Here is a 27,549-nt window from a genome sequence, read left to right as displayed (position 1 = left end):
TCTCTCTCCCTTGCTAGTAAAGCTCCCCTACTGAGGCCTCCTTTCATTCACTGTGATGAAAATTCAAATTCAAATCTGCTTTATTGGCGTGACACGGGGGGGGGGCTGTATTCCACAACGGAACATGTTAGAAGACGAGCTAAGACAATAAGCCAATCTGTACGCTCCTCTCTTCCCCCCACCTCTCTCCTTCCAGTCTTACCTCCCTGCCTAACTAACCCTGTTCTTTTTCGTGTTTTTTTTTTGCTTCGTAAAGCCACACACAAGCACTTAAACCCCTCCCTCCCCCTCTCCCTATTTTTCACAGTCTCTTAAGACGCTAACACGTAGAGACGCTCCCTCATTACGCCACCATCAGATCGCTTCTTGCGCTGTGCCTGTGGTTACCTGTGTGTGTGTGTGTGTGTGTGTGTGTGTGTGTGTCTGCTAAAACAAAGTGGAGCCAGTGGAGCTTTAAAAAGGACAAGGGAGCAGAGAGCCAGGCTTGCGTGTACCGGAGATGTGACAGTTGTTTAGCTGTAGGAGAGACAGCGTCAAACCTGCCACCGGACTCATGAATTCTTCAGACTATATCACTCCAAATCCCAGGATTCTCTGCCATCCTCCATCTCTCTCTCCCTCTCTCTCTCTCTCTCTCTCTGTCTGTCTCAGCCTCCACTTCCTTCTCTCTCTGTCTCTCCTCCCACCTTCTTACCTTTTCCCTTTTTTTCTGTTTTCTGTCTCTCAAATGAAAATGAGAAATTGTCTTTTTCTCACATTTTCCTCTCCCATCTCCTCTCTGTCTCTCTCTCTCTGTCTCTGTCTCTCTCTCTCTCTCTCTCTCTCTCTCTCTCACACACACACTAATACACATGTGTGGCCACTCTCCCCTCTCCCCCTGCGTGCTTCCATGACAGGCGTTCCTGTGTGGCTGCCAAAGCTTTTTAACCACAACAATATCTAAATGGCACACAATGGCCCATTAGAGTCATCAAGCCGTTAAAACCAGCAACCGGCAACCTCCAGCCTGGCAATTAGGAATATTTCATTCACTATCACCCCCCCCCCCCCCCCCCCCCCCCTCTCTCTCTCCCCCCTCCACACCCATCCATTATTCTCTTCCTGTCTCATGCACGTGCTTTCTCTCTCTCTCTCTCTCTCTCTCTCTTTCTCTCTCACACTCTCTTTCTCGCTTCTTCTCTTATCCGCCCTCTCCCTCATTTCTTTCTCTCTTTCTATTTCTCCCATTCTCTCACCCTCTCTCTTTTGCACGTGCACACTCCCTCTCACGTGCACTCTCTCACTCACACCCTCTCTCTCTCTCCCTCTGTCACCACGGCCGCCCTACAACAGCGCGCCGCAATCAGTGTCACAATCGATTAACAGATTTCATGCCGCCGGACACCGCGTTTACAAAGAGAACCAGATGAATTGAAAAGGAGAAGCGGGCCGACATAATAAGGGGAACGGAGAGAAAAGGTTGGCGTCTTGCACTCGCGCGCCGTGTTAGCGGTGAGTGTATACAGCGGCTGTATAAGCGCGTCATACCCATAGAGCTTCTTTTGAACGTGAATGCGAGGGAAGAGGAACAGGCTTGGCGATAAAAAAAAAAAAAAAATGAGAGAGAGAGAGAGAGAGAGAGAGAGAGCCTGCGCTTCTGTGATGCACCGCTGATCCAGCAGCGGAGCGGCTTTGGCAGCGGCGCCCGTCTGTCACGCCAATAAAGCTCACCTTTGAACCGACGGTGAAAAGAAGGGCACCGAGAAAGAGAGAGGGGGGACGAGATAGAGAGAGAGGGAGGGAGGGTGAGAGAGGTAGAGCCGACACACATATGGTTCAAAGCAAAACTACGAGAAACAGCCTCTTCTGTCTTTCAGGCTAGTTGGGATTCATAGTTCCAATAAAGATAGAGCTGTCAGTGTAAAATGAAAATAAATGGGGTGAACTATGGAGGGACGGCCCATCCTAGTGGTTTATAACTCTAATCATTTTGTTATATTATCAGCATATAGTTGGATTATTTTGAAGGCTCAGCAAGAGGAGAGTATAGTATTTATTGTTAGTTTGGGGTTTCATCCCAGCTCATACTTAATGTGTAAGGTCACTGTAGAGGATTTCTTTTTTATTTTAAAGAGAGATTTGTGACTGAAAACTAGAGCCTGGTCTAACCTGAACCTAAAACACTTCTGTCCAACTGTAGAGCATTTTGCAAGCCCAAACCCAACTAAACCCAAAATTGAAGTGATACCTAATGATAAATTGCTAAAAAGAGCATTTTTTCCACAATGTTTTTGAACCCCAGCCCAACCCAACCCCATGAAATGAAGTGAAAAAATCAGCCTGACCTGACCTGAGCCTTTAAGGTCCAGTTTGGTGTAAATATCAAGCTACAGAGAGTGAAAATATTTGTATCTTTACACATCAGGGAAGCTGAAAGGGGATACAGTCTGTAGGGGAGATACAGTAGAGAAGCTCCTGGCAGGGTTTGAGCCCAGGCCAGCAGCGGTGCACACAGCACCAGGGATGAGGATATTAACCAACACTACACAAGCTCCGGGCGTTGGATCAAACATTGCGACGAGGAGGGTTTGATCACTCTGACTGATGCTGGTTAAAAATAATCCAGCCAAGCACTTCTTCCCAACCACTGATTCACAGCTAGGTGTATATTAAATGGAACCTGGCTGTAAACCCTTTTCTAGCCGATTAACCCCTTTGGCTGCCATTCCGCACGCATAAACACCTCTGATATATGGTTTTATACATCCACATGCACTGGTTATGATTTCACACCTAGTCAGCCCGCTCCCATCCCCCTCCCCCCCTCCTCCTCCTCCTCCTCCTTCTCCCCTCCCTCCTCTCCTCTCCTCTCCTCTCCGCCTGACAGTTGGTTGCAACAGCAGCCACAGAGTACACAGTGTGGAGGTGCTAGCTATTCTTCCTCTCCCTCGCTGTGACTCGGTGCACGCACACGCACACTTTTAGGAGCACACACACACGGATGAACGCACATGGACGGGCTGTGTGCCGCAACACACACAATCAATCATGCTCAAACACACACATTTGCAGGCAAATATAGTAAAAACACACACGTAAGGTGCACCTGTGTGGGTACATTCACACACACACACACACACACACACACACGCACACACACACACATGCACACAGACACAGACACACACACACCAGCTGTGGCGCTAAAGCCAGCTCCTGGCAGCCAGCTCCTCTCTCTCCTCGCCTCCCTGCATGCTGTGTCACTGAACACAACACAAGTTGAATCCTGCATCTGGAGACTGTGCTGGTGACACACACACAAACACACACACATTCAAAGATGCTAAGGAATGTCAGTGGCAAATGCTTGCTTCTCAATCTATAATTTGTGCTTCATATATTGAATATAAAAAAAAGAAGAAAATTGAAGCAGATTACTACATGAAATAAAACGAACATAATGGATAAAAGAGGGGAAAATAAAAAGATATAGAAGTTAAAATAAGAAGCCAGAAGAAGGACGAAAATAAATCCTACTTAAAAACAATGCTAAAAAGATGAGTTTTAAGTTGTCTTTTAAAGGTACTGTGTTTCAATAGCTGCTGTTGTGTGTTTTTAATGACAGGTATTTCTTTGACATATTGACACTTATCATCTAGCCTTCATGTAAAAGGAGTGAAGAGCGAGGAAGGCACAAAAAATAGATTTAAAATGTTTGTTTTTTCCACTCCTTTCATACTTCCATGTGCAGATCCTTCTCTCCTTCTCTCCTCTCTCCACTTGCTTTCCTTCTGTTGTTTCCATTCCTTCTCTTCTTGCTTCATCCGACCTCTGATCCTTCTCTCTGTCTCCCTCTCTCTCCCTCATCCAAAAAGTCTGAATTCTTAATTATAATGAATTCATTTTGCAGAGATCCTAAAAATATCTGCTAGAAAATGGTATCACTGGGGTGCACGTGCGCAGACACACACACACACACACACACACACACACACACACACACACACACACACATTCCTCATTCATATCATACCCATTTAGCACCTTAGCCAGTTTTGTGTTTTATAACCTGATACTAGAATGAATAAGGATCTCATACAGAGACAGCACAACACCTTTGGTAAAACACACTCATTACATACTGAGATTAAAACAGTGCTGATACATTGCACCTTGTTTCCCACCTGCTGCGCGCAACTACCAAGATAACACATGTAATTGAAATGCAGGTAAGATGCATGTGAACTATAAGCCCAAGCAGCACCTATAGAACAACATGAATTAGATGCAGACAGTGCAGGCAGGCTACGTTCCCCAGATAAATCCCGCCGCAGGTAATGGAGGTGCAGCGCCGCACTGTAAGGCGGTGTGCATCGCATTACAGCCGGCCTGCGTGATGAGTTACCTCGCCTCCGAGAGTACTTTCAGGGAATGAACTCTGAAAGCTAGCGTAATGTATTGCACAATCACAAGCTCAAGATTAGTGGACTAAGAGTCTTTGCTGAGCAGGTAAGCTCGGCTCCGGTCCAGCCAGTCAGGTAACAGTCGAGTCAAACCTCATGCACATGCACATATACTGTATACTCCTTTTCAAGATGTAATTAGGAGCAGCATATACAAACAAGAGGCTCTTCAGCTGCCTAACATCCCGTCATAATCAACATGTTAAACATAACCAGTTATGCTGATGAGGGCATTCATTCAGCTAATTAATGCATGAATTAGCAAATATTTCTATGTCAACATACTTGTCTTCACATAACACGTGGGTGGTATTAATATGAACTCCGTATCTTAAAGCAGTAAGGAGTTATAGTAGTTTCAAGAAAATCTGTTTTTCCTCATTAATATGCAAATTTATGCAGGAAGGTGCTCCAAAATATAATGAGATCATCTACTCTATAGGGGGAACATGTGGTCTAACTATGAAGTTTATATTTTGTATTGTTCTTGAGTTATTGTGTTCAGAAGACAGTGTCTACACACACAGACAGACAGAGAGACGCCACCATAATGGGGCGACATAATGTCCCGCAGACCATGCACCATGCTGGTGGGACATCAGAACATGAAATAATATGTGGGGAAAACAGGGATTCTCCATTAGAAATCAATGGAAGTCGCGTGCCCACAAAAAAACAACTGCAATCCTGAAATAACCTTAAAAATCCCTTCCCTGATGCAAAGTATCCTCCATCCACCTCCGCCTTTCTCTCTCCCTCCTCAACGATATTAAATCTGCTATATCACCTGACCAGGATTCTCATTAGGCTAAAGAGCCAAGTGCTCCATCACTGACATTTCATTTCAATCAGGCCGCCGCCCCGTCCTCCGTCCTCCTCGGAGTAATGCATTCCACATACGGCATAAAGCGTCACTTAATGTTTGCTTTATTTGTCTGGCTCGATCCAGTCGATATGGCAGGGGTCACTCCTCTTCAATCAGGCAGCGGATAGAGAGAGAGAGGGGAAAAGGGAAGGAGAGATGGAGGCAAGGAGGTAAAGGAGGCATGCAGTTAGGAAGGAAGGGGTGAGGAGAGAGGGAGGGAGGGAGGGAGGGAGGAAAGGAAAGTCAGAGGGGGGTGAGGAAGCAGAATCAAGAGAAAGAGAGAGAGAGAGAAAAGAGAGAGGAGGGGGTAAGGAATGACAGAGTGAGAGGGAGCGAAGGCGGGAGAGCGTAACCGAAGTGCGGGAGACAAATGCTCCTAACCTTGTTAAGTTTACATTACTTTTGTCCTCCATTTCTCTCGCCACCCGTTGCGTTCATCCAGCTCTGCCCCCTTCCAGATCCATCTCCCCTCCTCCCATCTGCTCTCGTCCCCCACATCCGTCACTCCCGTCCCCTCCGTTTCTGTCACCCTCCATCTTCTCTGTATCCTGTTACCCTCGCTCTCTCTCTCCCTTCTTTGCTTGCACGTCCCTAACTGTTCTTTCCCTCCGTCTCTTCTGGTTTTACATCCAACGCCATTCCCGCTTAAAGAATTTATCCAAAGTTCATCCAAACCCATCTGTCCATCCGCTTTCAACTTACGCCCTCTTTCTCTTCCTCCCTCTCTCTCTCTCCTGTTTTATCTCTTCCTCCTGTTCCTGATTGGATTATTATTATTCCCCAAATGGATTTTTATTCTGACGATTCAGCATTTACAATGAATATTTAAAGTGGAATTTCTAAAGTTATTATCCTCCAAATGGATTATTATGTGCGCTACCCAGTTGGAATTTATAAAGCGGAGTTTAGCGTGTTGATTTTTTCAATTTGGCTCGTCTTGCTATAGTCTTCCCAACCCTGAATGCTCTCTCGCGCTTTCTCTCTCTCTCTCCCTCTCTTTCTCTTTGTCTCTTGCCATCTCTCTCTCTGCCCTACTTTTGAACCCAGTTATTCTATCCATCTCTCTGTCCTCCCTCCAGACCCTCACTCTCCCTCTCTGTCTCCCTGCCAACCCGCCCCTTCGTCCGTCCACCCTCCCGCCCTCCTTCCTCCCCTTCTCCTTCCCTCACTCTCTCTCCTGCTATCTCTCCCTCGTCCTGCTTCTCCATTTCTCTCTCTCTCTCTCTCTCTCAATCACTCTCCCTGCAATGTTAATTCAAATTGCCCGGATTGGGAGGACAGTGCAGTTCCAATAACGCCGAGAGCACTTAGGAGAGCATAATCAATCTCTCTCTCTTTCTCTCTCTCAGTTCTTCCCCTCCTTTCTCTCTCTCTCTTTCTTTTCTCACCCTCTTTTACATTCCCCCCATATGTGGAACGGGACTCAAACTCTCTGCCTCCTCCAATTCTCTCTATCTCGACACTCTGTTCTAATCGACCTCTTTCGTTTGAATATTTTATCCCCCTCTCTCTAAATGTCTCTCTTCTGTTAATGTGAGGATGGCATTATTTCCTCCTCGCCTTAGTGCTGCATGCTCTTTTACTGGAACATTTGCCCCACTTAATTCTCCCCTTTCCCACCTCCAACCCTTTCCGTCTCGTCCCTCCACCCACCTTTCCCTCACGCTCTTCCGGAGAGAGTTTTTACCTCGCACAATTCCACTCCCACTCCTCACCCCTCTTCCTCCTCCACTTTCCCTCTCCTGCTCTCTCTCCTCCTCTTTTTTCCCGTTTCAGTCTGTCTCTCGTTCTTTAATGTGCACACCTCTCTTCTGGCATCAGCTGCTCTGCCCTGTCAGGTTTTGGGGGAGACAGGTGGAGAGGAGAAACAGAAAGGAAGCGACAGATAGATAGAGAGAGAGAGAGATGGGGGAAGAGAAAGAGGACAGAGAGAGACAGAGGGTGACAGAGAAAGTGAGAGAGGGGCTGAGAGAGGCTAAGAGAGGGAGAGAAATACTTCTAATTCACAGAGACAGGCTGCGTTTCCGTGGCAACGTGGTTTCCATCGTAACAGCCCTGCTAAGGATGCCATTAGTGGTGAACAAAAAAAGAATGCCACTCACTGCTTGTATGTAGCGCACACACGCCACACACACACACACACACACACACACAGATGAACACTGATACACACAGAAACAAAAAGGAACCATCCCCAACACGCATTCATACATCCCACAACACTAATAGACACACACAAGCACTCGAAATAATCGTGCACACACACACACACAAACCCACCCACACAGCGCTCAACAAAAACGACCCCCCCTCCATGCAACTCTATGCAACCCTCCGCACTCACCGCATCACGCTGCCTCTTCCCCCATGCACTGCCCACACACACAAACACACACATACGAAATCTGTCTCACACCTGAGATCAATCCCACCGTGGCCCCTATATACAATATGAGGGTCACGGCGTTCCAGCGCGCGAGCCGAGCAGCGAGGCTCCATCATGCCGCGGGGCACAGAGACTGCGAGGAGCGCCGAGCAGCCTCCATATTGCTTCTGTTGATGCCCTCTGCTCCGAGCGTGGACTTCGGAGGCTCTCCGGACCTCTGACTGGTATCCGAACAGCATGTTGATGGCTCGCAGAAGGCGCGGTAATATTTTGGTGCCCGTCTCGTGCTGCTGACCCTCTGCAGGCATTTACATTTTAGGCGTTTAGCTGATGCTCTTATCCAGAGCAATTTGCAATGAGAGCAACAGTAGAAAAAGGTTCTATTTGTAAATCGCCGATATTACATGCAGCCAGTGGTAGGGAGTGTGAAGATCAAAGCAACAGCACAACAGAAGTAACATATTCCTGTGTTCCTACAATATTCAAGTTTAATAGAGAAAGGCCAGGTGGATAAATAAGAGTCAGGCAGAAAATGTATGTATTTATTTCTTATTAAAGTTAATACTTGTATTCAGAAGACATGATACTTTGGTATACAGAAGGCATGTTGCTGACCCTTTGCATCATTACTCAGTGATGCTCAACAGCATCTGACAGAATAGAGGAGTTGACTGGTTCATATTTTGTGAGGAGGATGCAAAAAAGGAGTGGTGTTGTTTTTTCATCTATTTCCTAGTGAAATATGGGGGTGCATCTCTTGATTAATAGTAAGTAGAATGATGCCATACCTTCTCGTCCCCTGGCAGCAGGCATGTTGACTGCACTAGGGTAGGCAGATGTCATATTGCTAATCTTCTGCTTGCCTTTACAGCATAGGAGAAATTGTTGCTCTCTAATGCCTCATCTGAAATGCTACATATTATTGTAGGCTGTAAATTCTCTCCGTTTGGGTCTGAAAAAGCCGAAATGAGTAAGTTAAAGAACCTATATGGTGTAATGCTAAAATGTGTAATGTGCACAAATGTACTCTGTGAGCCCTGATACTAGACAGCATGTTGATATTACTGTAGGCAGCAGGCATGTTGCTCACTCTCTGCTTTGCTCCAGGGCATGAGAGACAATAACCTAGTTTCCACTGCAGGGCCAAACAGCCAAACAGAGCTTGCTCATAACCTATGTCTCTGAATTTCAACCCAAAATAAAAATGTGATTCCTTTTGTACCTCATTGCCAACAGCCAAATACGCAAATGTTTAAAGCCACTTCATTCCAAAATGAGATATCGACCATTTGAAAAGACTGACCGCTCATAAATTCTCTTTAAGTATTGGCGGTATGAAAATAAAACACATCATGACTTATATGGGTTATCTTTAGATGTTTGCTTATGTTTTTGAAAGATTGACTGATGAATTTCAGGTACCAAAGCTATTCCCTAAATTGATATATAGCATTTTGAAATGAAATCCCTCAAACAGCGCTGTAAATCCCACGCTGCGAACATTTACATTTGCTCACGTCCCCTACAGCCCTGATAGGCTCCGCGATGCAAAAGTGGTTGCAGTCGCTCTCCCTTCAGCCTGAATTACTTGTGAGAATGTACTCGAACTCTATGGCCTGGATACACAGTGATTCACTTGCAGGCTAATACTATAAGGTCATCTGCTAAGGGTTCCATGTTATCAGGCCACTGATACTAGAGATCATGATCTTGATACCAGTATAGGCAGCAGCACATTGCCAACCCTCGGCAAGGCTCTGGGGCATGGGAGATGTTGTTCTCCATACAGGAACAGACTGTTGCTCCCATATATATGGGGCTGATACATAGTGGTTCACAGCCATATGGGTCAGGTGCATTGCTATGTACAGAACGCACTGTATATATCCTTCGTAGAAAGGCAAGTTTATACGTAGACAGAGCACGTGGATGGGAGGGGGGGGGTTGTGTGTGGGTAAGCTCAACTGTGCGTACGTGTGTTTTACGGCTCTATCCATCATCAGCACAGATGCACAGGCAGTTCTGTTGACACTGTATTATACTACTGTATAAGTCAGCAAGAACATGTTTGGTAGGAATTATTTGGAAAATCTTGTAGTACTAAAACAGCATAGATATAGGGTGAATTAGGGTGATTGGACTCCTGGAGGTTGTAGCAAAGTAAAAAGTAATGCTTGTGCCCAGAGAGAGTTGAGTGGTTAAAGAGCAAATCAACACTGTATTACATAAGGAACAGAAAAGTGTATTTGCACTGCACTCTATGGGTTGAAACCACGGAACTTGAATGGATAGAACGGTCCTTAGCCTACGCTGTTTGTCATGGTAATTTGGCTAGTACAGCATAAAATGGCGATTATGGAATTTTAAGGGTTAATTGCTATTGGTGACAACACTGGGCATTAAGGCCGTAAAGTGTGTCACACTTGCTTGAGAACTGTGCAGATGTGTCTGTTAGCAAACTGTCAAAACTCAACTGAAAGCTAATGTTAGCGACGAGGCTAACGTAGCTTTATCAAAGACTGTACTTCCCTCTCTAGCTCCTCTAGTCAACATTAGCATGTTAGCAATCCACGGTTCACATATGGCTCCAACGATCCAGGAATGTTGACTTGAATGGGAATGACTGTTGACTCTCCATTCAAGTTCTGTGGTTGAAACTTTCCAGCATGTTGCACTTCTGGCCACACCCCAATCAGTGATGTCAAAGCAGGTGTTTTGCTTCAGCTGTCAAAGACCCTTTAAGTCTGCCGCCCCTGAAGCCCTGTGTGTCCTCCTACCGGTCTAGGATCAAACCCTGCCAGAACTTTCTCTACTCTCTTTCACTCTCTACTTTCCAACTGTCTAAATAAATCAAAAATACCAAAGGTGAGAGGACTGCCCACTCCCCTTTCTGAAAAGGTACTGCTTGTTATTTTCAAAAGCTACTGAGGTATCAATGTCTCTTGGCTCTTCAAAGTAAATCCAACATGATTAACAGGGGGTGTACATAACAGAAACACCACATTAAAAAGGACTTTAACTTTGAAGTAACTAAATCACAATTACAAAGGCAGCTACACAGGCGAATCATATTAAGTCGAAGGCCAATTAGCAGTATGTGCATTCTAAATGGCTGTGCCAGCTTTAAAAGACATCTGACAATTGCCACTTTTATACACAAGTTTTCAAAGCAACATGAGGCAACTAACAAAAGTTCTGAAGAGGCCAAATTCTCAGTCAATTTCACAAACTGGTATTTACGCAACACACCCACAACTTTGTGAAATTAGCATGAACTCTGAAATACAGAGTACATGCTATGGACATGAATTGTGTGAACATTACATTCCACCACAAAAGGATTATGTGACAGTAGCATGAATTGGACACGCCATTTTCACCTGTTCGTCACATGAAAACGTTAGCTAAAAGTTCAGGTTAGGCAACTGAAACAACTTTGGTTAAAGGCAGGCTTAAGGTTAGGGTTAGGTTTAGGCACTAAAAATTAAAGCTTCACTCAGTAGAAAGCTTCTTGGCATGAGTTGGGCAATGAGGCTCTCCTCCATATTTTGGACTCCGTTGCAGCCATGCACCAAGCAGGGTCTGTCCTTGTGTCAACAACAGGGACACACAATCAACGGGGGATCGCAGTGGAGGGGGGCACCAACCACACCTACTGATAATTTATTCCTTCTAATCCAACCCCTTTCACAGCTGCTCCACAAGGAGGACCACTGCTGCCCTAGCATCTTTGGTCACAAAATTACCAAAAATCTGTTGGTCACGCCCAAGTGCGCTAGCGCCATGAACTTGCACCCTTGATTCACAAACTAGGGCCTGATGTCTGTTGCCAACTGAATATGGTGGTGGATCTGTAATGGCATGGGCAGCCATCTTGTGGGAGCCATTTGGTCCAATGATTGCTCTGAATGGTCGCACAACAGCCGAGATATATGAGGCCAGTTTACAGGACCAGGTGCATCCCACGGTGCGAACGCTGCTCCCTCATGATGTTCCATATTTCAAGATGATAAAGCCCACTGCTAAACAAATTCAAGAGTGGGTTCACGAACACCAGGATGAACTCAAACACCTTCCATGGCCTCCAAAATCACCAGATATAAACATCATTGAACCTTTATGGGAAGTCTTGGAGTGCAGAGTGTGAAGTAGGTTTCCACTTCCTTCATCCCTCAAAGAACTGGAGACTTTCCTTCTTTAAAAATAGTCCAATATCCCACTGCACACAGTTTAGGACTTGTATGACAGAAAACCAAGGAGCATGGAAGCAGGTCTGAAGGCAAAATGTGGCCCTACTCCTTATTATCTACTTGATATTTATATTGTTTGGTGTTTCCATTATTCTGTCCACTATATTCAGTATTTTGTTTTGTGTGGTCACATAAATCATGCTGTACACAGTGTTAGATAATCTTAAAAAGGTGATGCAAATTGGGGTCTCTTTTTTAGTGTAGTTATCTTTGTTGCTGGCATCACTTTCTAAGATAAAAGTTCAGCTGTGTTGCAGAATCTGCTTGATCAAATGTGGTGTGCGCTGTAGGTAGGTGCTACTATCAACTGGCCCTTAGCCAGAACAAGGTGAGAATATAACAGAAGTCTAAAGCTATTACTTACACACTCTTATCTACCAAAATGACCTTGGCGTAAGTTGGGGGAACTATACAAAGACGGCGCCACGACAGTATCAGCCATGTCTGTACATCTGTGGCTGTGTATGTACATCTATCACTTGATTGGAATGATTGTAAATGCATTGGAATGACTCAGTGGGCTAAGGTGCATAATAAGTTTATGAAATGCCATATGAATCATCTTTGTAAAAATTCAAAAAACAAATGAAGGAGAGAATGGGTTTATATGTGGTCTTATGTCTTGGGTGCCTGCGTATATATATGGAGTTGGTTGTTGTTGTTGTGGTAGTTGTTGTCCTAGTACACAGCGTTCTGTGTATTAGCATAGTGCATTGTTTAAAAGCCCCCCTTAGCACCCAGCCGCCTCATGCCAATAAAAGTCTATTAAGCCTGTTTGACTTTGCTAATGCAAATCAGTCTTTGGCAGAGAACAAGGCAGCCGATGCTTCAGTCTGCTGAACAACGGCCTGACACAGGACTGATGTGGGAGAGAACAAATACATTAACTAATGCAAATAACAAAATACCCAGTGGTGATAGAGTTGTTATATTGATGATGATGATGATGATGACGATGATGCTGATGATGATGATGGTGATGATGATGAAGATGGTGGTGATGATGCTAATGATGATGATGATATTGAAGATGGCAATGGTGATAAAGATAATGGGATTGCTAACTGATGCAAATAACAAAATTCCCAGTGGCAAAGGTGAGGGTCGTTGTATTGATGATAATGATGGTGGTGATGATAATGATGATGATGAAGTTGATGAGACTGCTAAAAATTTGCAGCTGTTACATGGGGATATTGCGAAATAATAGTGGCAGGAATGTATCAAATCAAAATACATCTATTTTGTATTTTCAAGAGAAGACTGTGGTAGCCAAACATTCATAAACAAATCAAATCCCACAGTAGAGTTAAAAACTAAGTGGCTGTGTCACACTGTTTTTTTCTGATGTATGATTCAGATTCAGATTTTACGTCATGCAGTTAAAGGTAAAGTCATGGAAATGGACAGGGTTGAAGGTATAAATCCCTTCAACAGAGTGTCCTTTGCAATCTGCCCTTTGAGTCTCATTGGTTCACAATGCATCTCTTCAATGATAAGCATGAGGAACCTGAACTCAGTGCCTTCGGTGTACAGCTTTATTCAGCAGCTATGAGCATAAAGTAACAGAATAGTGTGAATGTTGTCAAACTCCTGAAAGCTGTTTCTATATGCTGCCCACTGCTGAGAGCATTGTACACTTCATTTTTTTCTGAGTTGGCACTACTAGACTGAACGGATTGCTGTAAGTTGTCAGCTGGTGAATGCGTATGCTGTCCACCGTTGTGGATAACGCGCGCCGGTTTCTGTGCTGACTTTGCAAGCTGAAATCACTTTGGCTGATAAATAGTTTTGTATTAGGGTGTACTGTAAGCAGAGGGAAACAGAGAAGACTAGTGGTGGTGCACTTCTACCTCCAGAGGAGAACACAACTGATCCACGTGACTAGTTTGTAAATCATTTAATAGTCTCAGCTTATGTGTGACATCTGAATTGTTCACATAGTTTTACATGTGTAAATCATTTTCATGCCTTTTTCCTGGATGATCTACAGTATGAGCCTGATCTATACCAAAAGTATTTTAGCATTTTAGAAAAACACCGTTCCCAAAAGTGTCTTGCTACAAGACATTACATAATCATTTTTTCAGTCCTGCCAAATGCGAAATCCACGAAGGTAATTAAACATATATCAAATACATGTAGAGTAAATACTCCCTGATGATGATGAATGCAAGGATAAAGATAATGAGCCAAACAGGTATTCAGTCTGTTTGTGTTTAGGTTTGCGATCTAAGCCTACATACTGCAGTGAAAGCATTCACATACTGTGAGTTCAGCATCATACATGCTGGAGGTGGATTCATTTCCTTGCAGTATTGTCCATTCGTCATGTCTGACTCATACGTCTGTACTGTATCTCTATGTGTTTGTGTCTGTATGGATGGAGAGCGCTGGGCAGAGCGCCTGCCTGTCGACGTAATGGGACGAGTTGCAGGGTTGTGGGTATTTGCAGACAGACAGAGGGAGTGAAGAGTGAGGAGGAGGTGGTGTTTGCTCTAATTGAAGAGAACAAGGGAGGGGAGGGGCAACATTTACATTCATCACAGGAGCTCGCCTCGTCTCAACTCACATGACACGGGAAGGAGAGAGGGAGAGAGAGAGTGAGGGAGAGAGAGCGGGAGAGCAGTTGAGATAAAAAATAGAGAGGGAGAGACGCAACGAGACAGAATGGGGTTGAGCAAAAAGATCTTTTCTGTGTTTCTCTCTTTTTTTTTCGTTCAACCCCAGGAACGCTTGTGTGGCAATGAAACTGTGAACACTAAGAGGTGGATTTTCAAAAGAAAGCAAATATATTGTAATCTTTTGGGGAACCACATTATATCTTATCTATTAACTGCAATGGGGCAAAAAGCAGATAATGGTATAATAATAAAGGCACTTTTATTTGTAATTAAAGGTCTTAGTATCAGCAAAATTATAACTGCATGCAATTTCCTCTACTCTCAAATAAATGTCAAAAGAAGTCGCTGATCTGATATGAGAATAAGGCCACAGGAAAAGTGAGTCCTGCAACTGTCCAATAAAGCATAAAATGCCCATAAAATTATATACATATATATATATATATATATATATATATATTTAAAAGTGAGTCCCCTCCTGTAGCCACATACTGGAAAACTGAGCAGTGGAGCTCATAGTGGAAAATGTGCAAATGTACATCCTTTTGAAAGCCCACCTGTGTCTGTGCTGGTCTGGTGGTGTATAGGGTCTATAGGGTGCTGGGCCTGTTTTCCCACCTGCCGTCTGGCTCAGGGTGGAAACCTGTGCTAACAAGGGTCAACGCAGATGGAAATAACCTCTGACACCTAAATAGATTGGATCGTCACCTGGGATAGGTACGCTTCTGTGTGCGCTTTGTTTGTGTGTGTGTGCACTGTATATGTGTAGGTGCCCACATGTTGAAGAGGCTGCTGATATTATTTTCTATATGTGTGAGTCAAAGTGAGTGCGTAGGGAGTTGCTGTGAGTGTGTGTGTGTGTGTGTGTGTAGGGCTGTGTCGTGTCGACGTGTGTGTTCTCATGGCTCTATCCATCGTCAGCACAGTTCTGTCTACATTGTAATATTCTTATACTGTAGGTCAGCAGGAACATGTCTGAGCATATTGGCCTGATGTATAGGTTACCGTGTGTGTGTGTTTGCTTTTCAGTGGGTGTGTGTGCCTGCGCGTGTGTTTGCTTGTGTGTTGCGGTTGTGCACATGCGTGTGTCACAGCATGTGGCTGTGACAAGGGCCAGCTTGGCACAGCGCTGGTGAGTAATTGACCGAGCACATCTTGTGGTCTTCACTCATGCTTTCCTTCTTCCGCATCCCTGCCTCCTTCCCCCTCTCTCTCTCTCTTTCTCTCTCTCTCTCTCTCTCTCTCTCTCTCCTGTCTTTCTTCTTCTTTTCCTTCTTTCCCTCTCTCTCTCCTTCCCCCCTCTCTCTCCCTCCTTCACTCCCTCCTTCTAACCCCTCTCTCCACTCTTCTCTCCCTCTCCCTCCCCCATTCCTTCCCCTCTCTCTCCCCCTCCTCCCTGCGCTCTGTTCTTCCATTGATAAAGGGCTCGCGATATTTGTTCCACACAGGAGGCCATGGGGGAGGCGGAGCATGGACAAAGCAAGGGCAAACAAGAGTAGGGGAGAAGAAAGAAAGAAAAGGATGAAATAAGAAAGAAGGGAGGGCTGAAGAGAGAGAAAATTTGGATGACGCGGCGGAAAGAGGGAGGGTAGGGGAAAAGGGAAGAAAAAAAGGTAGGAAACAGAGAGAAATGGTTGATTAAAAGAAGCATTAGAGATGTAAGAGAAGGGCGGAGGGATTAAAATGAACCACCTGGAAAGATCAATGTATTCAGGGAGATGGAGATGGTCACAGAGAAAGAGAAAGAAAGTGAGAATGTGAATAAACAACAATACTTTCTTACTCTGCTCCTCCTACAATGTATATTTACATTTTTGGCCTTTAAAGGTGCTATATGTAGCATTTTTAAACATCAGTATATCATGATAAAATGAATCGTGATATCTTGGTATAATTACTGTAAACAAATGAGATCATGGTGGAGACGACTGGTAGCCTCCATCTCACTCCACTGGTCTTGTTAGTGCTAGTGTTTCTCAAAAGTTCCCATAAACCCCGTTGCTTCCTGTCTTTGCTTCTTCCGTCAAGTGCCAGTGATTTTTTCACCTCCATTTTTTTCACCATCTGCCACTGCCAGACATTCAGAAAGCTTCAGCTCTGTTGGCGCTGCAAAAACAGCGGCCCTCTTCCTGTTTTGTGCCATAAAGCAATCCAGCACATTTAGAGACCGGTAGAGGCTGCCAAGCTTCTCAATGATGGTCTCATTGTTTACGGTCATTATATTAATGTCTCAAAATGAATGTGGTCGTGATTTATTGATGTTAAAGTGCTACACGTAGCACCTTTAAATGATACTCTTATACAGACCGACAGTGAGTGAGCATGTAAAGACTCGGTGTCTTACTCAACAATGTTTTCGCGGGACACACTGGCTTTTGTCGGGACTGAACCTGAGACCGTTCGCTTAAGTCTCTCTAACTGCTACTCCACCACCATGTTCAGATGGCATGAATGGTAAGCAAGACAGAGACAGATAAGTGGACAGACAGAAAGAGTCGGAGGGGGAATGGCTGTGTAAATGGTTCCAGAGGTGGGTCTCCAGGTGAGCCAGAGGGCACCGTGCCTCTGATCCCCTCATGGCAAGGGCAGTGGGGCGGTAATTAACCAGACCCTGATCTGTATTCTCTCTGTCCATATAAACCCCATGCCTCTCCTCTCCTCTCCTCTCCTCTCCTCACCTCTTCCTCTCTCTTTCTCTCTCTGTATATATACTGTATGCTCTATGGAGAGAAGCTCTGAGTCATCTCAGCCTATGAATAGATAGAGGTCCATTCCCTCTCCACCTCTGATTCAGGGCAGAGGCGGGGGGAGATAAGGCTAATAAGGGTCCCAGCACAGGGCCGGTGCCGCGTCCATTAGGGGATAAGAGGGGAGGATGGATGGCAGGGAAAAGAGGAGGGGAAATGGGGGAGAGGAGCTGCTTCGGGGGCTAGGGGATGTAGGGAGTGGGGAAAGGGAGGGGTAGACTATCTGTGTCTAGAGGGAGAGGAGGTGCGGGAGGTGGGGGGAGGAGGGAGGGTGAGGTTGGCGCTAGATGCGATCGGATAGGAGGAGAAGGGGAGGGGGGCAAGGGCCTCGTCCGGAGGGAGTCAGGAGACGCGAGTAGATGGGCGGGATAGAGGGGAATGTGTGGCTGGTCCCGTACCAGCGGGACAGAGAGTGAGAATGAAGGAAAGGAGGCCAAGCGGGAGGAAAGGGAGGGTGGGGGGGTGGGGGGGTGGGAGCTATAGAGCCAGAGAGGAGGTGACAAGAGAGGTGAAGGGGTGAGGAGGCATGGGGGTGCTGCCATATCCATAGAGACGTAAGGATAGATTGATGGAGGGATGGGGGATGGATGAGAATTACAGTACCTGGATGAACTGTTATACAATGAATGAATAAACTTTTGTCTAATTTATTTACGGAGGGTGCACTGCTGACAAATTCTCTTCAAGTTCTACTCTATTCTACTCTATTCTATTCCTTTATATTCTAGTCTATTCTCAAGAGGACAAGAGAAGAGAAAACAGCAGTGGCATCTGGGCATGGGGAGAAAGGGGAGGGTGGAGAATGAATTGCGGGGGGGGGGGTGCTGATGGGGAGGACAGGTGAGGGTGGAGAGGGATGGAGGGGGGGAGGGAGGAGGGGAGGTGCAGGGTGGATTAACACCTGTACATCTGGTGTAAATCTGTCTGTCTGCCCCCCATGAGCTGCCACAGGACGAACCAGACCTCGCCAGCCACATTCGTAATGAGAGAGAGAGACGGAGGGAGGAAAGGAGGGAGGGAGAGAAAGAGAGAAGGAAAGAAAGGGAGAGACAGGACAAATTGGGGGTATGAGAAGTGGAGCAAAAGGAACGGGTGGATGGAGGGAGGAGGAGAATGCAGGAGTGATAGGGAAACCAAACAAAACAGAGCGAGGGGATGAGCGACGGAGAGAGAGAGAGGCAGTGAAAGGAAGAGAAGCAACAGGGCAAAGTAGAGAGTGTGACAACATGGCAGGATGATATGAGGGAATGAAAGAGGGCAGGAGATAACCGAAAGGCAATGAATTTGAATTGTTCTATTCCAAAATATATCCATTTGGGAAAAATAGCATTATTTGCTGTCCATTATCTAATATCTATAGAATATAGAGAATGCAGAGGGTAAAAGTGTCAGCCAAGGACTTCAGTGAACTAATACCCTTTAAAAAGCACCATAATTTGTTTTCATTTTGTGTTATCAATCATTTTGTAAATAGGTGTCACTTTTTCCAAATGACAGGTTATTTCATTTGGAACAAAAACCGTATTTTTTCATTCTGGGAAAAAAAGCTCATAAACAGCGTATGTTAAAATGTCCATAGAAATGCATAACAGTGTCTAGACACAGAAAGTATTAAGAACATTTATTTTCCAATTTGGATAACAGTATTATGGCACAAACAAAAAAGCCGAGCCAACAGGCGGTGTTATGAACGTGACGAAGCATAAAAGATCAGGACGGAGGGATAGAGTGAATGAGGGTAAAATGGGAGAGCAACAGGGCAAAATGAGAGAGACTGAATTTGAGACGGAGGGAGTGAAAGTGAGGGAGTTGGGGGAGGTTGAGGTATAGAGAAAGTTACGGGGGCGAGTTTAAAAATGTCCACATTCTAAATGGGCAGAGTAAATTGAGACCGACGGGGGTGGAAAATAGGACACATAAATTTAGGACTCTCGATATTTTTCACTACCTCCTCTCTCTCTCTCTCTCTCTCTCTCTCTCTCACTCTCACTTTCTCTCTCTCTCTCTGTCGCTCTCTTAAGAAAAGGGGAACACACACAGTCACACTGTCACATTTTCTAAACCAGGACAATGAGAAGGTAAGAAGGAACTACTATGAGAGGGAGAGAGAGAGAGAGAGAGAGAGAGAGAGTGAGAGAGACAGAGTTTTTGAGTTTTTTACAATACATTTTACTGTTTACAACACTGTTTATTGTTTACATCAAAGACAACCACAAACGAAATAAATCACTGAATATAAATTAAGCCATTACATCCACAAAGATAATTTCTCTGTCCTTTAAAGAAAATAATACACTTTCATAATAAGAGAGAGAGAGAGAGAGAGAGAGAGAGAGAGAGAGAGAGAAACAGAGTAAAACAGTACAACAGGGAAGCATACAGGGGGAAAAAGTGAACAAAGGGAGCGAGGGAAGGTTTAAAAAAAAAAAAAAAAAAAAAGCAAAGAGAACAAATCAGAGATGAAAGGATGGATCAGAGAGTTGTTACCGGGGGCTTAGTGCCCTTTACCGGACACAACAAAATCCATGAACCAACTAAACAATCGGGGGAGAGAGAGATGGAGAGAGAGAGAGGGGAACAAAAAGGCAGAGAGACAGAGACACAAAGAGAGAGACCGAGCCAAACACACAGAGAGAAAGAGACAGAAAGAGAGGAAACATCAGGCGCTCTCGTTTAATTCTCTTATCGTTTACAAATGCTCCTAATTGCGTCTATGTTTTAGCGCGGACGCGGTGCTGCCAAGCTGAACAGCACATTACATTAATAGAGTACAGGACCTCGGTGATTAGTACAACAATAGGTGCTATTGTAGGACATTAATTGGGAATATAAATGCAGGCACATTTATGTTCAACTCACTGGATTCCAAAACCCCGAGAGGAGGAAGGGAGTGTTCCGTACACAGGAAACGATGCCTGAACGAGTCCTTTTTTTTTTTTCTTTTCGGACCCAAAATTGACGGGTCTCATGAGAGCGAGGGAAAAAAGGGCCGTTCCCCTGAAATTAGGGGAAGCGTGGATGCAGGGGAACATGCTTCTTCGGGAAAATGAGGCACGGGCGTAAATTGCTCCAGCGAATTCACCCCTGCGCTGTGATTAAATGGTTCAATTGGCTCGCTTCACGAAAACACACACACACACACACACACAGACACATGCACACACACACACATACCGACGCGCGAATACACACACACACACACACACACATCCTCCACAACAATTATCCCTGGACACCGTTCAACACCAATTCAGCACTATCATTGGGCCCATTTCCTCTGAAGAATTAGCACATGTGTACACATAAACATGACCCCACACACACACACACACACACACACACAAAGGAACACTTGTGCTCCGACACACAAAAACTCTCTCTCTCGCTCCTGACAATAGGCTTAGACACCCACGCGCGAACACACACACACATTTAAAACAATGAAAAGCCTGAATTGTTCGGGCAAAAGTTAATTGATCACATCCTGTTGTTTTGTTCCTCGTGAAGCCTGGACTGTCAGTGCTACACAATGCAGAGAAGATGGCAGAGAGCGGCCTTATTTGTATGTGTGTGTGTGTGTGCATGTGTTTGTGTTCACCTTAGCACGTATCTGCATGTGCACGTGTGATGTTACAGTGAGAGCTTTGGCGTCCGCAGAGAAGGGCAGAGGGAGGTGTTGTTGCTGCAATAGCAATTCATTATGGATCTTGTTAAGCTTTGTTTATATAACAGTGCCATCTATTTAATATTCATACATTAGGCTAATTGTCCTTGTACCACATGTCATACGTTTATGAGAATGCATGGGTATGTGTGCGTTTTTGCCTGTGTGTGTGTGTGTGTGTGTGTGTGTGTGAGAGAGAGAGAGAGAGAGAGAGAGTGCAAAACGTGATTCATATCGGATTAGTTCGCCTCGGGTCATCAGGGTTGGCTGCTTTTTCCTGTTTGCATTAATTGCTGACGCTCTTACATTTAAACCCTATGCGGGAAAGGATGCTATCTCTCTCCCAATCTAGCGGCGGCCTCCACACCCACAGATGAGCTCGCTGTTCATATTGTGTGGGGGCCCAGGGGTGATCGGCGACAACCACAGCTATTTGTACCACTACAAAGCCACACCTTCCAGACAAGCCGGGGGAAACAGCTCGCCGTGTCTCCGTAATATGAACATTAGCCAAAGCTTTAGATGGCACTGATTGCTGTGGTCCAACAGACATGATGAGAGGCAACGATCAGGGTGGTGCTGGAAACCACTACAGACAAAAGACTGGCAACTACGGCCATGTTGGCTAGGTAACAACACACACACATACGCATATACGCACACACACACACACACCCCCTGAAATTGTTGGACGCCTTCCCTCTCTCGTCTCGCTCTCCTCCTCCTCCTCCTCCTTTATCTCGCTCTGTCTTTCACAGATGTGGCTACAGCTGCGCTCTATCCATCTTTCCTCTCCTCCTTCACTCCCCGTTCCTCCTCCGTTTACGCCGCGGTTCCCCCGAGCAAAGAGGCAGCTTCTCCTTTTCATGTAACGGCGGCTACGGCGGATAGATGGCGATCCACCTGCCGCCGCACTCCCCGCGAGCGCGCTCTCTCCATCACTCTGTCTCTCTCTCCCTCCGTCGCTCTCTCTCCGCCGCGCGGCCTATGCACTCAATGCACTCATCCTCTTACTTACCGGCCCCAACCTCCCCTCACCGATCTCGCTCATTGATATAGATGCGAGTGCCCTTTCCCTCCATCCATCTCTCTCTCCTCTCCCCTTCTCGCCCTCCACCTTCTTCTTCATTCCTTGTTAATGCCGGAGCCACCTGGCTTCCCTTTTTTTTTCCCCATCCCTTCATCCATTTAACACCCTTCCTCTCACCCATAGTCCACTTTTTCTCCACACTAGCAGTAACTATATAGCTGTCTCCCACTAGTAGGACTGGTACAGATGCCGCCGCTGTAGAAGTCCCACTTTTTACTGCTGAGCAACTGCCGCGGCGTTGCTCCATCCCCAAGAGAAACTGTTCAGAAAAGGCCCGTTTTGTTCTCGTTGCAGATGTCAGAAGCTACACGGAGCGGCCTGATTGACATGAGAGACATTTTGCGTTGCAATATTCTGCTTTGCTTCTGCTGTACGCCATTAAAGAAAGAGTTGTCTGCGATATTAAAGCCGGATAGATACAGGATAAATGCATGAAGCGGGACTTTTGCAATGGCTACCACTGCAGATGCATCTCCCACCAGCGATAACTACAGTACTACTGTCTCATCACCACAAACTCCTTGTAGATGCGTATGTGAGGAGAAAAATTGTTATTCTGATTCTGATTCAACTTGACTCTTCACACTGCACTCGTCCACTCCAGAGGGTACATTTTATGGAATTATCTTGTACAGTTCCTCCTATTTCTGTTCCCATTCAGCCCGCACCAGAAATCAAAATGCTGTATTCTCCTCCCTCTGTGTCTCTTTCCGTTATCATCCTCCTCTGTATGTGTAATGAAAAGGGAAGGGTTGCCTTGCCAACTGCAATGGCAGTGTTTGGCCTTCGGTTTGTATGCGTGTATGCGTGCGTGCGTGTGTGTGAGTGTATGAATGTGTGAGTGCGTGTGTTTGTGCGTGAATGCGTGTGTGTGATGGAGCGAGGCGGAAAGATAAACACCTCATATTGCAATCCCTATTCCCCATCTCTGTCTGTCCATTTCCTTGAGCCGCGCAGTCTGAAAAAAAATAAAAATAAAAAAAATAAAATAAAAATACATCCCGCTATACCTCAATTTTCCTTAAGCTCTCTAACCCGACCTTTCATTTTATCTTCCACAATTACTCTCTCTCTCTTTCTCTCTATCTCCGTTCTCGGTATCGGAGAGGTTTCTCCTTCCTCTCTCTTTCTCTCTCTGTATCTCTCTCTCGCATTCAGAGAAGTTTTTCCTCTTTCTTCTCTCTGTCTCACTCTTAAACTCTCTCTCCTTGCTCTCTCCCTCTCTCTCTCTCTCTCTCTCTCCCTCCCAGTCTGAACTGTGTCAAACTCTGTCCGCTCAGCTTCCGTTGACTCAGCCCTGGAACTTCTCGTCCTCTACCCTCATCTGTCCGTCAACCCTAGGCAGCCTCGCCTGAACCCCAACGCACCTGACCCGCCCCTTGCCCTGCCAGAAACCCTTCAAACACCCCCTGCCTGAACGACTGGTAGACGCATCCAGTCTTTTTTTTTTCTTTTTTTTTCACCCTCTCCTCCCTGCCACTCTTTCACTCACGGTTGAGCCTCTCCCTCCCGATCGCATTCTCACCACCTCTCTCTCTCTCTCGCTCTCTCTCTTTTCCTCCCTCCCTCTGATCCTCCTCTAACGTGTTTCCGCCGCTCCATTGTCTCAGCCCATTAGGCAGACACAAATCCGTTTGGAGACAGAGCCTCAGCGCAGCCCCATCCGTCCTCCCTCTTTCTGTCTCTCTCTCTCTCTCTCTCTCTCTCTCTCTCTCTCTCTCTCTCTCCTGGGCCCTCGGTGCAGCCAGGAGGAGGCTCTCAGGAGAGGCGAGACTCTGGCTCGTGGCCTGGGAAATCCATTTAAACCTCTGCCACAAAACGCCGCTCTTTTTCCCGCCGCCCGGTGCACTCTGGTGCACTCTGGGGCATGCGCGCTTAATGAATGATGCCTCCCCGCATGCACTCACACACACAAACACACTCAGAGACACACACATTCCTCATCACCCCCCCTCTGGTCCTTCTCTCCTCCCTTCCCTTCGCCTTCCTCTCCTCCTCCTCCCTCCGCCCCACATCCCTGCATCTTTATGAGCAATAAAACACATACATAAATTTTCACATGTAGCGTAGCCATACGCCAGGAGGGCAGTCGGAGTGCCGTAAAAGATTTATATGCTTTTAGGATATATGGCGGCGGGGGGTCAGTGATACATGTGTGGCCGCAGCACCGGGGCAGAGGGAATGGAAATTGCAGGAAGTGGAAAAGAAGGAGTGTTTGTGTGTGTGTGTGTATCTGTGTGTGCACATGTATACGCCATTGTGCATGGGTGTCTGTCTGTCTGTGTGTGTGTGTGTGCGCGCCCGCTTGGAGGAGCGAGTCTAAATGGGATTGGACGGTTCCCTGCCATTTCTCTCCTCGGCGCGCTAATGAGAAGGAACAGGGAGAAGAGCTTTAGTGGTGGCCGCTGGCCCCGCCGTGTCACTGCGACTCACGTCTCTGCTGGTACAACGACCTGTTGACACAGAAGGTCGGCAGACGAAAGGGGCGAGGATGACGCGGAGACAGGGATAGCTGAGATAAGGCCGATCCCGCCGAGGCCCCTAATCAAACCGCGACGAGCCAGTTCCCGACAGCGGGACCCGGCCACTGTCGTCAGCGACTTAGTTAGAGTTTGCCGTTCGAAGCCGTGAGTGAGTAGTAGTGAGTTTTTCTTTCATTTATCTTTTTTTAATGCAGCTGGATTTGTTCACAAGTTCACAAGTAGCCTACCGAATAAAAAAAGATGATTATCCTGCAAAAAAATAAATAAACCGGAAGTGGGTCCAAAGTCCAGCAGCAGCAGCAGCGGGCAGAGTTAGCGGTATGGAGTCCAAGCCTGGATCCCAGGCGGACGCAGATAAAGCAAGAGCAGATTGCTTTATCCCATTAGGCAAGGCTGGGAGTGAATAGGCGCAGACCAAGCTCTTGTTCTGGTGCTATCTCCTACTGATCCCGTCTCTGGCACCACCACTGCTGGCATTTTTGTCTTCCAAGCCAGCTGCCCCAGCTTAGCCCGCCTGTCTGTCTGCACCCAGACTTAATACTGATGCAGTATGGTGGTAAGAAATGAGATGAGAGAGCCTTTGTTGCACCCAAACAACTCAAAATTACTTCTTTTTTTTTTAGCAGACTATTGTTTTCAAGGAGACAATGCAACAGAGAGAGGTTGGAGTTAAATATGCAAGGCACTTCTAAAGCGCATTTTTCTCGCTTTCAAACACACACACACAAATGTACCACAGACTGAAACATGCTTTTATTTGGCTGCCACCATGAAGGTGAGCCATGCTGAATCCAAACCAAAACCCAAACAGCTACTGCTGCAATGGTATAACTAGACCCAGTTCTTATGACGAACGATGGTGAAATTAAGAGACTAAACTATTAAAAGTACAAATGTGGTTTGGTTTGATTTTGTGAAAAATGCAATAATGACACATACACACATCCAGATTGAAGTTCTGAGTGGAAAAATGCACAATCAGAATTGGCTTATTTTTTGCGACAACCTTCAAATTACATTTTCCTACACTGGCAGCGATCACATAGAAGTGTAGTACACTCTTGTGCTGACCAACACTTGGCTGCCACTACCAAGGTGAACCCCTCTTTATACTATAACACTCAGACACCCACACATACTGTACCTCCCTGCACACACACAATTACTGCAAATGGGGACAACATCTGTTTTCACAGAACTAATACTATTTCAAAGTGAGCGTAACTTTGCAGACTTTGAGCGTCCTACCTTGGCAGCCATGATCATGGAGGAGCCCCCGCGCACCCCCAGGATGGGGATGTGGGTCTGGGCCGAGATGAAGTCCAGGATCTGGGCGATGGCCTCCTGGTCGGTGTCGTCCCCGAACACCACGCCCTGCAGCCAGTGCTCCGTCATCAGGTCGCAAATGCTCTTGATGATGCTCTTAGGGTCCGTCTCGTTCATGGTCAGCACCTCCACGTTGGGCGCCATGTGCAGGAAGTCATCCTTCTCCCGGGCCCCGGCCAGCGCCACCTCGCTAGAGTTGCCCACCAGCACCACGGCGATGCTGAGGCCGCGCAGCATGTTGGGCAGGGCCAGGTGGTGGGGAGGGGGCTGCGGGATGGGGATGTAGTGGCCGCCGCCTCCCCCGCCCTTGTCTCTCCGCGAGTGGCAGGCCGGCGGCAGGTGGAGCAGGCAGAGCAGCAGGAGCAGCAGGGAGAGGCAGAGCGAGGCGCTGGTGGGGCGGTGGAGCGACGGAGGCGGGGGCGGATGCAGGGGTCGGACCCGTCTCTCTTTCTCCTGGGGGGCCGAGGGGGCGGCGGAGGAGGAGGAGGAGGAGGCCCCGGGACGGTCGCGAGGGGGGGAGGGGCCGCGGCGGCCGCAGACAGGCATGGTGGAGGAGTGGGAGAGTAACACCTGGAGAGAGGAGGGACAGAACAAAGAAAGAGAGAGCAGAGAGTCAATAAAGCAGGAAAACGAGAGAGAAAATAAAGAAAGGCAGAGAAAGTGGGAGATAGAGAGACGGAGATAAAGAGGTTAACATAGCCCCATGCAACATTGACTGCCTAACGTGAATTGCCAAGAGGCTACATGTATAACATGAATCAGTGCATATCAATGTCAGTCCACAGAAATGGGGCAATGGAGGGAGAGAGAGAGAGAGAGAGAGAGAGAGAGAGAGAGAGAGTTAACAACATAAAGAGGGAAACCTTGCGGAAAAGGAGGCTCTAAGCACATGAAGAGGGATGGGAGAAGAGGTCGCACTTGACACACATAAATAGTGCATAAACACACACACATGAATACGGGGTATGATGGCGTATAGTATACATATAACCTCACATGGATCAATAATTCATGTGAAATGTTCTGAAACAGCATAATGGTATTTATTATGGAGGACATAAACTCTCCCTCCGGATGGGAGACTGGCTTCTTGACAGGGAGGGCAGGGAGAGAGGGAGGAAGGGAGTGACAGAGAGAAGGAAGGAAAGGAGGGAGGAAAGGAGGGAGACGAGGAGCAAGTTATGTAGGGAATGCAAGAGAGAGAGAGGCGGAGAGAGGGAAGAGAGAGAGAAAGACGGCCGTACGTGAACTCTGACTGACAAACTGTCTGGAGTGAGATGACTGGCTCTGAAATTGATTAACTGATTGACGGCAGAGGCGCTCCGAACAACTGACAAGGCTTTGATATGATACCCCCCCCTCCCCAACACACACACACACACACTCCCCGCCTCTCTCTCTGCAACCCCATTGGCCTAGTTTACCACTCGCACTCATTTGCTGTCTATCCCTCCATCCGTCCACCTCCCTCCTACGCTCTACTTGACCATATCTCTCTCTCTCTCCCTCTTCTCTGTGCTTATTTATAGAGCTTTTCATTAGCGGGGATGCAGAGGGGCAAGAGCACCAGGTGGGACGGCGAAAAAAGGAAAAAGAAAGAGGGAGAGAGGGGCAACGGACGAGAGACAGACAGACAAAGAGAGAGAGAGAGAGAAAGACTGAGACAACGAGA

The 27,549-nt window shown here is 46.5% G+C and overlaps 1 protein-coding gene across 1 annotated transcript in view; it reads right to left on the bottom strand.

The window, feature by feature from the left end:
* The window catches only part of grin2ba (glutamate receptor, ionotropic, N-methyl D-aspartate 2B, genome duplicate a), a 77,488-nt gene extending 51,374 nt beyond the window's left edge, over positions 1 to 26,114 (bottom strand). The window contains exon 1 of the mRNA XM_078284643.1: positions 25,800 to 26,114. Coding sequence (XP_078140769.1) covers positions 25,800 to 26,114 — 315 coding nt within the window. The remainder of the gene's footprint in view (positions 1 to 25,799) is intronic.
* Between the last annotated feature and the right edge of the window lie 1,435 nt (positions 26,115 to 27,549).

The sequence above is a fragment of the Centroberyx gerrardi genome, chromosome 7 (genome assembly GCF_048128805.1).
Source record: "Centroberyx gerrardi isolate f3 chromosome 7, fCenGer3.hap1.cur.20231027, whole genome shotgun sequence".
Taxonomy (NCBI): Eukaryota; Metazoa; Chordata; class Actinopteri; order Beryciformes; family Berycidae; genus Centroberyx; species Centroberyx gerrardi.
The sequence above is the reverse complement of the archived record's forward strand: the minus strand, read 5'-3'. Positions and strand labels throughout refer to the sequence as shown.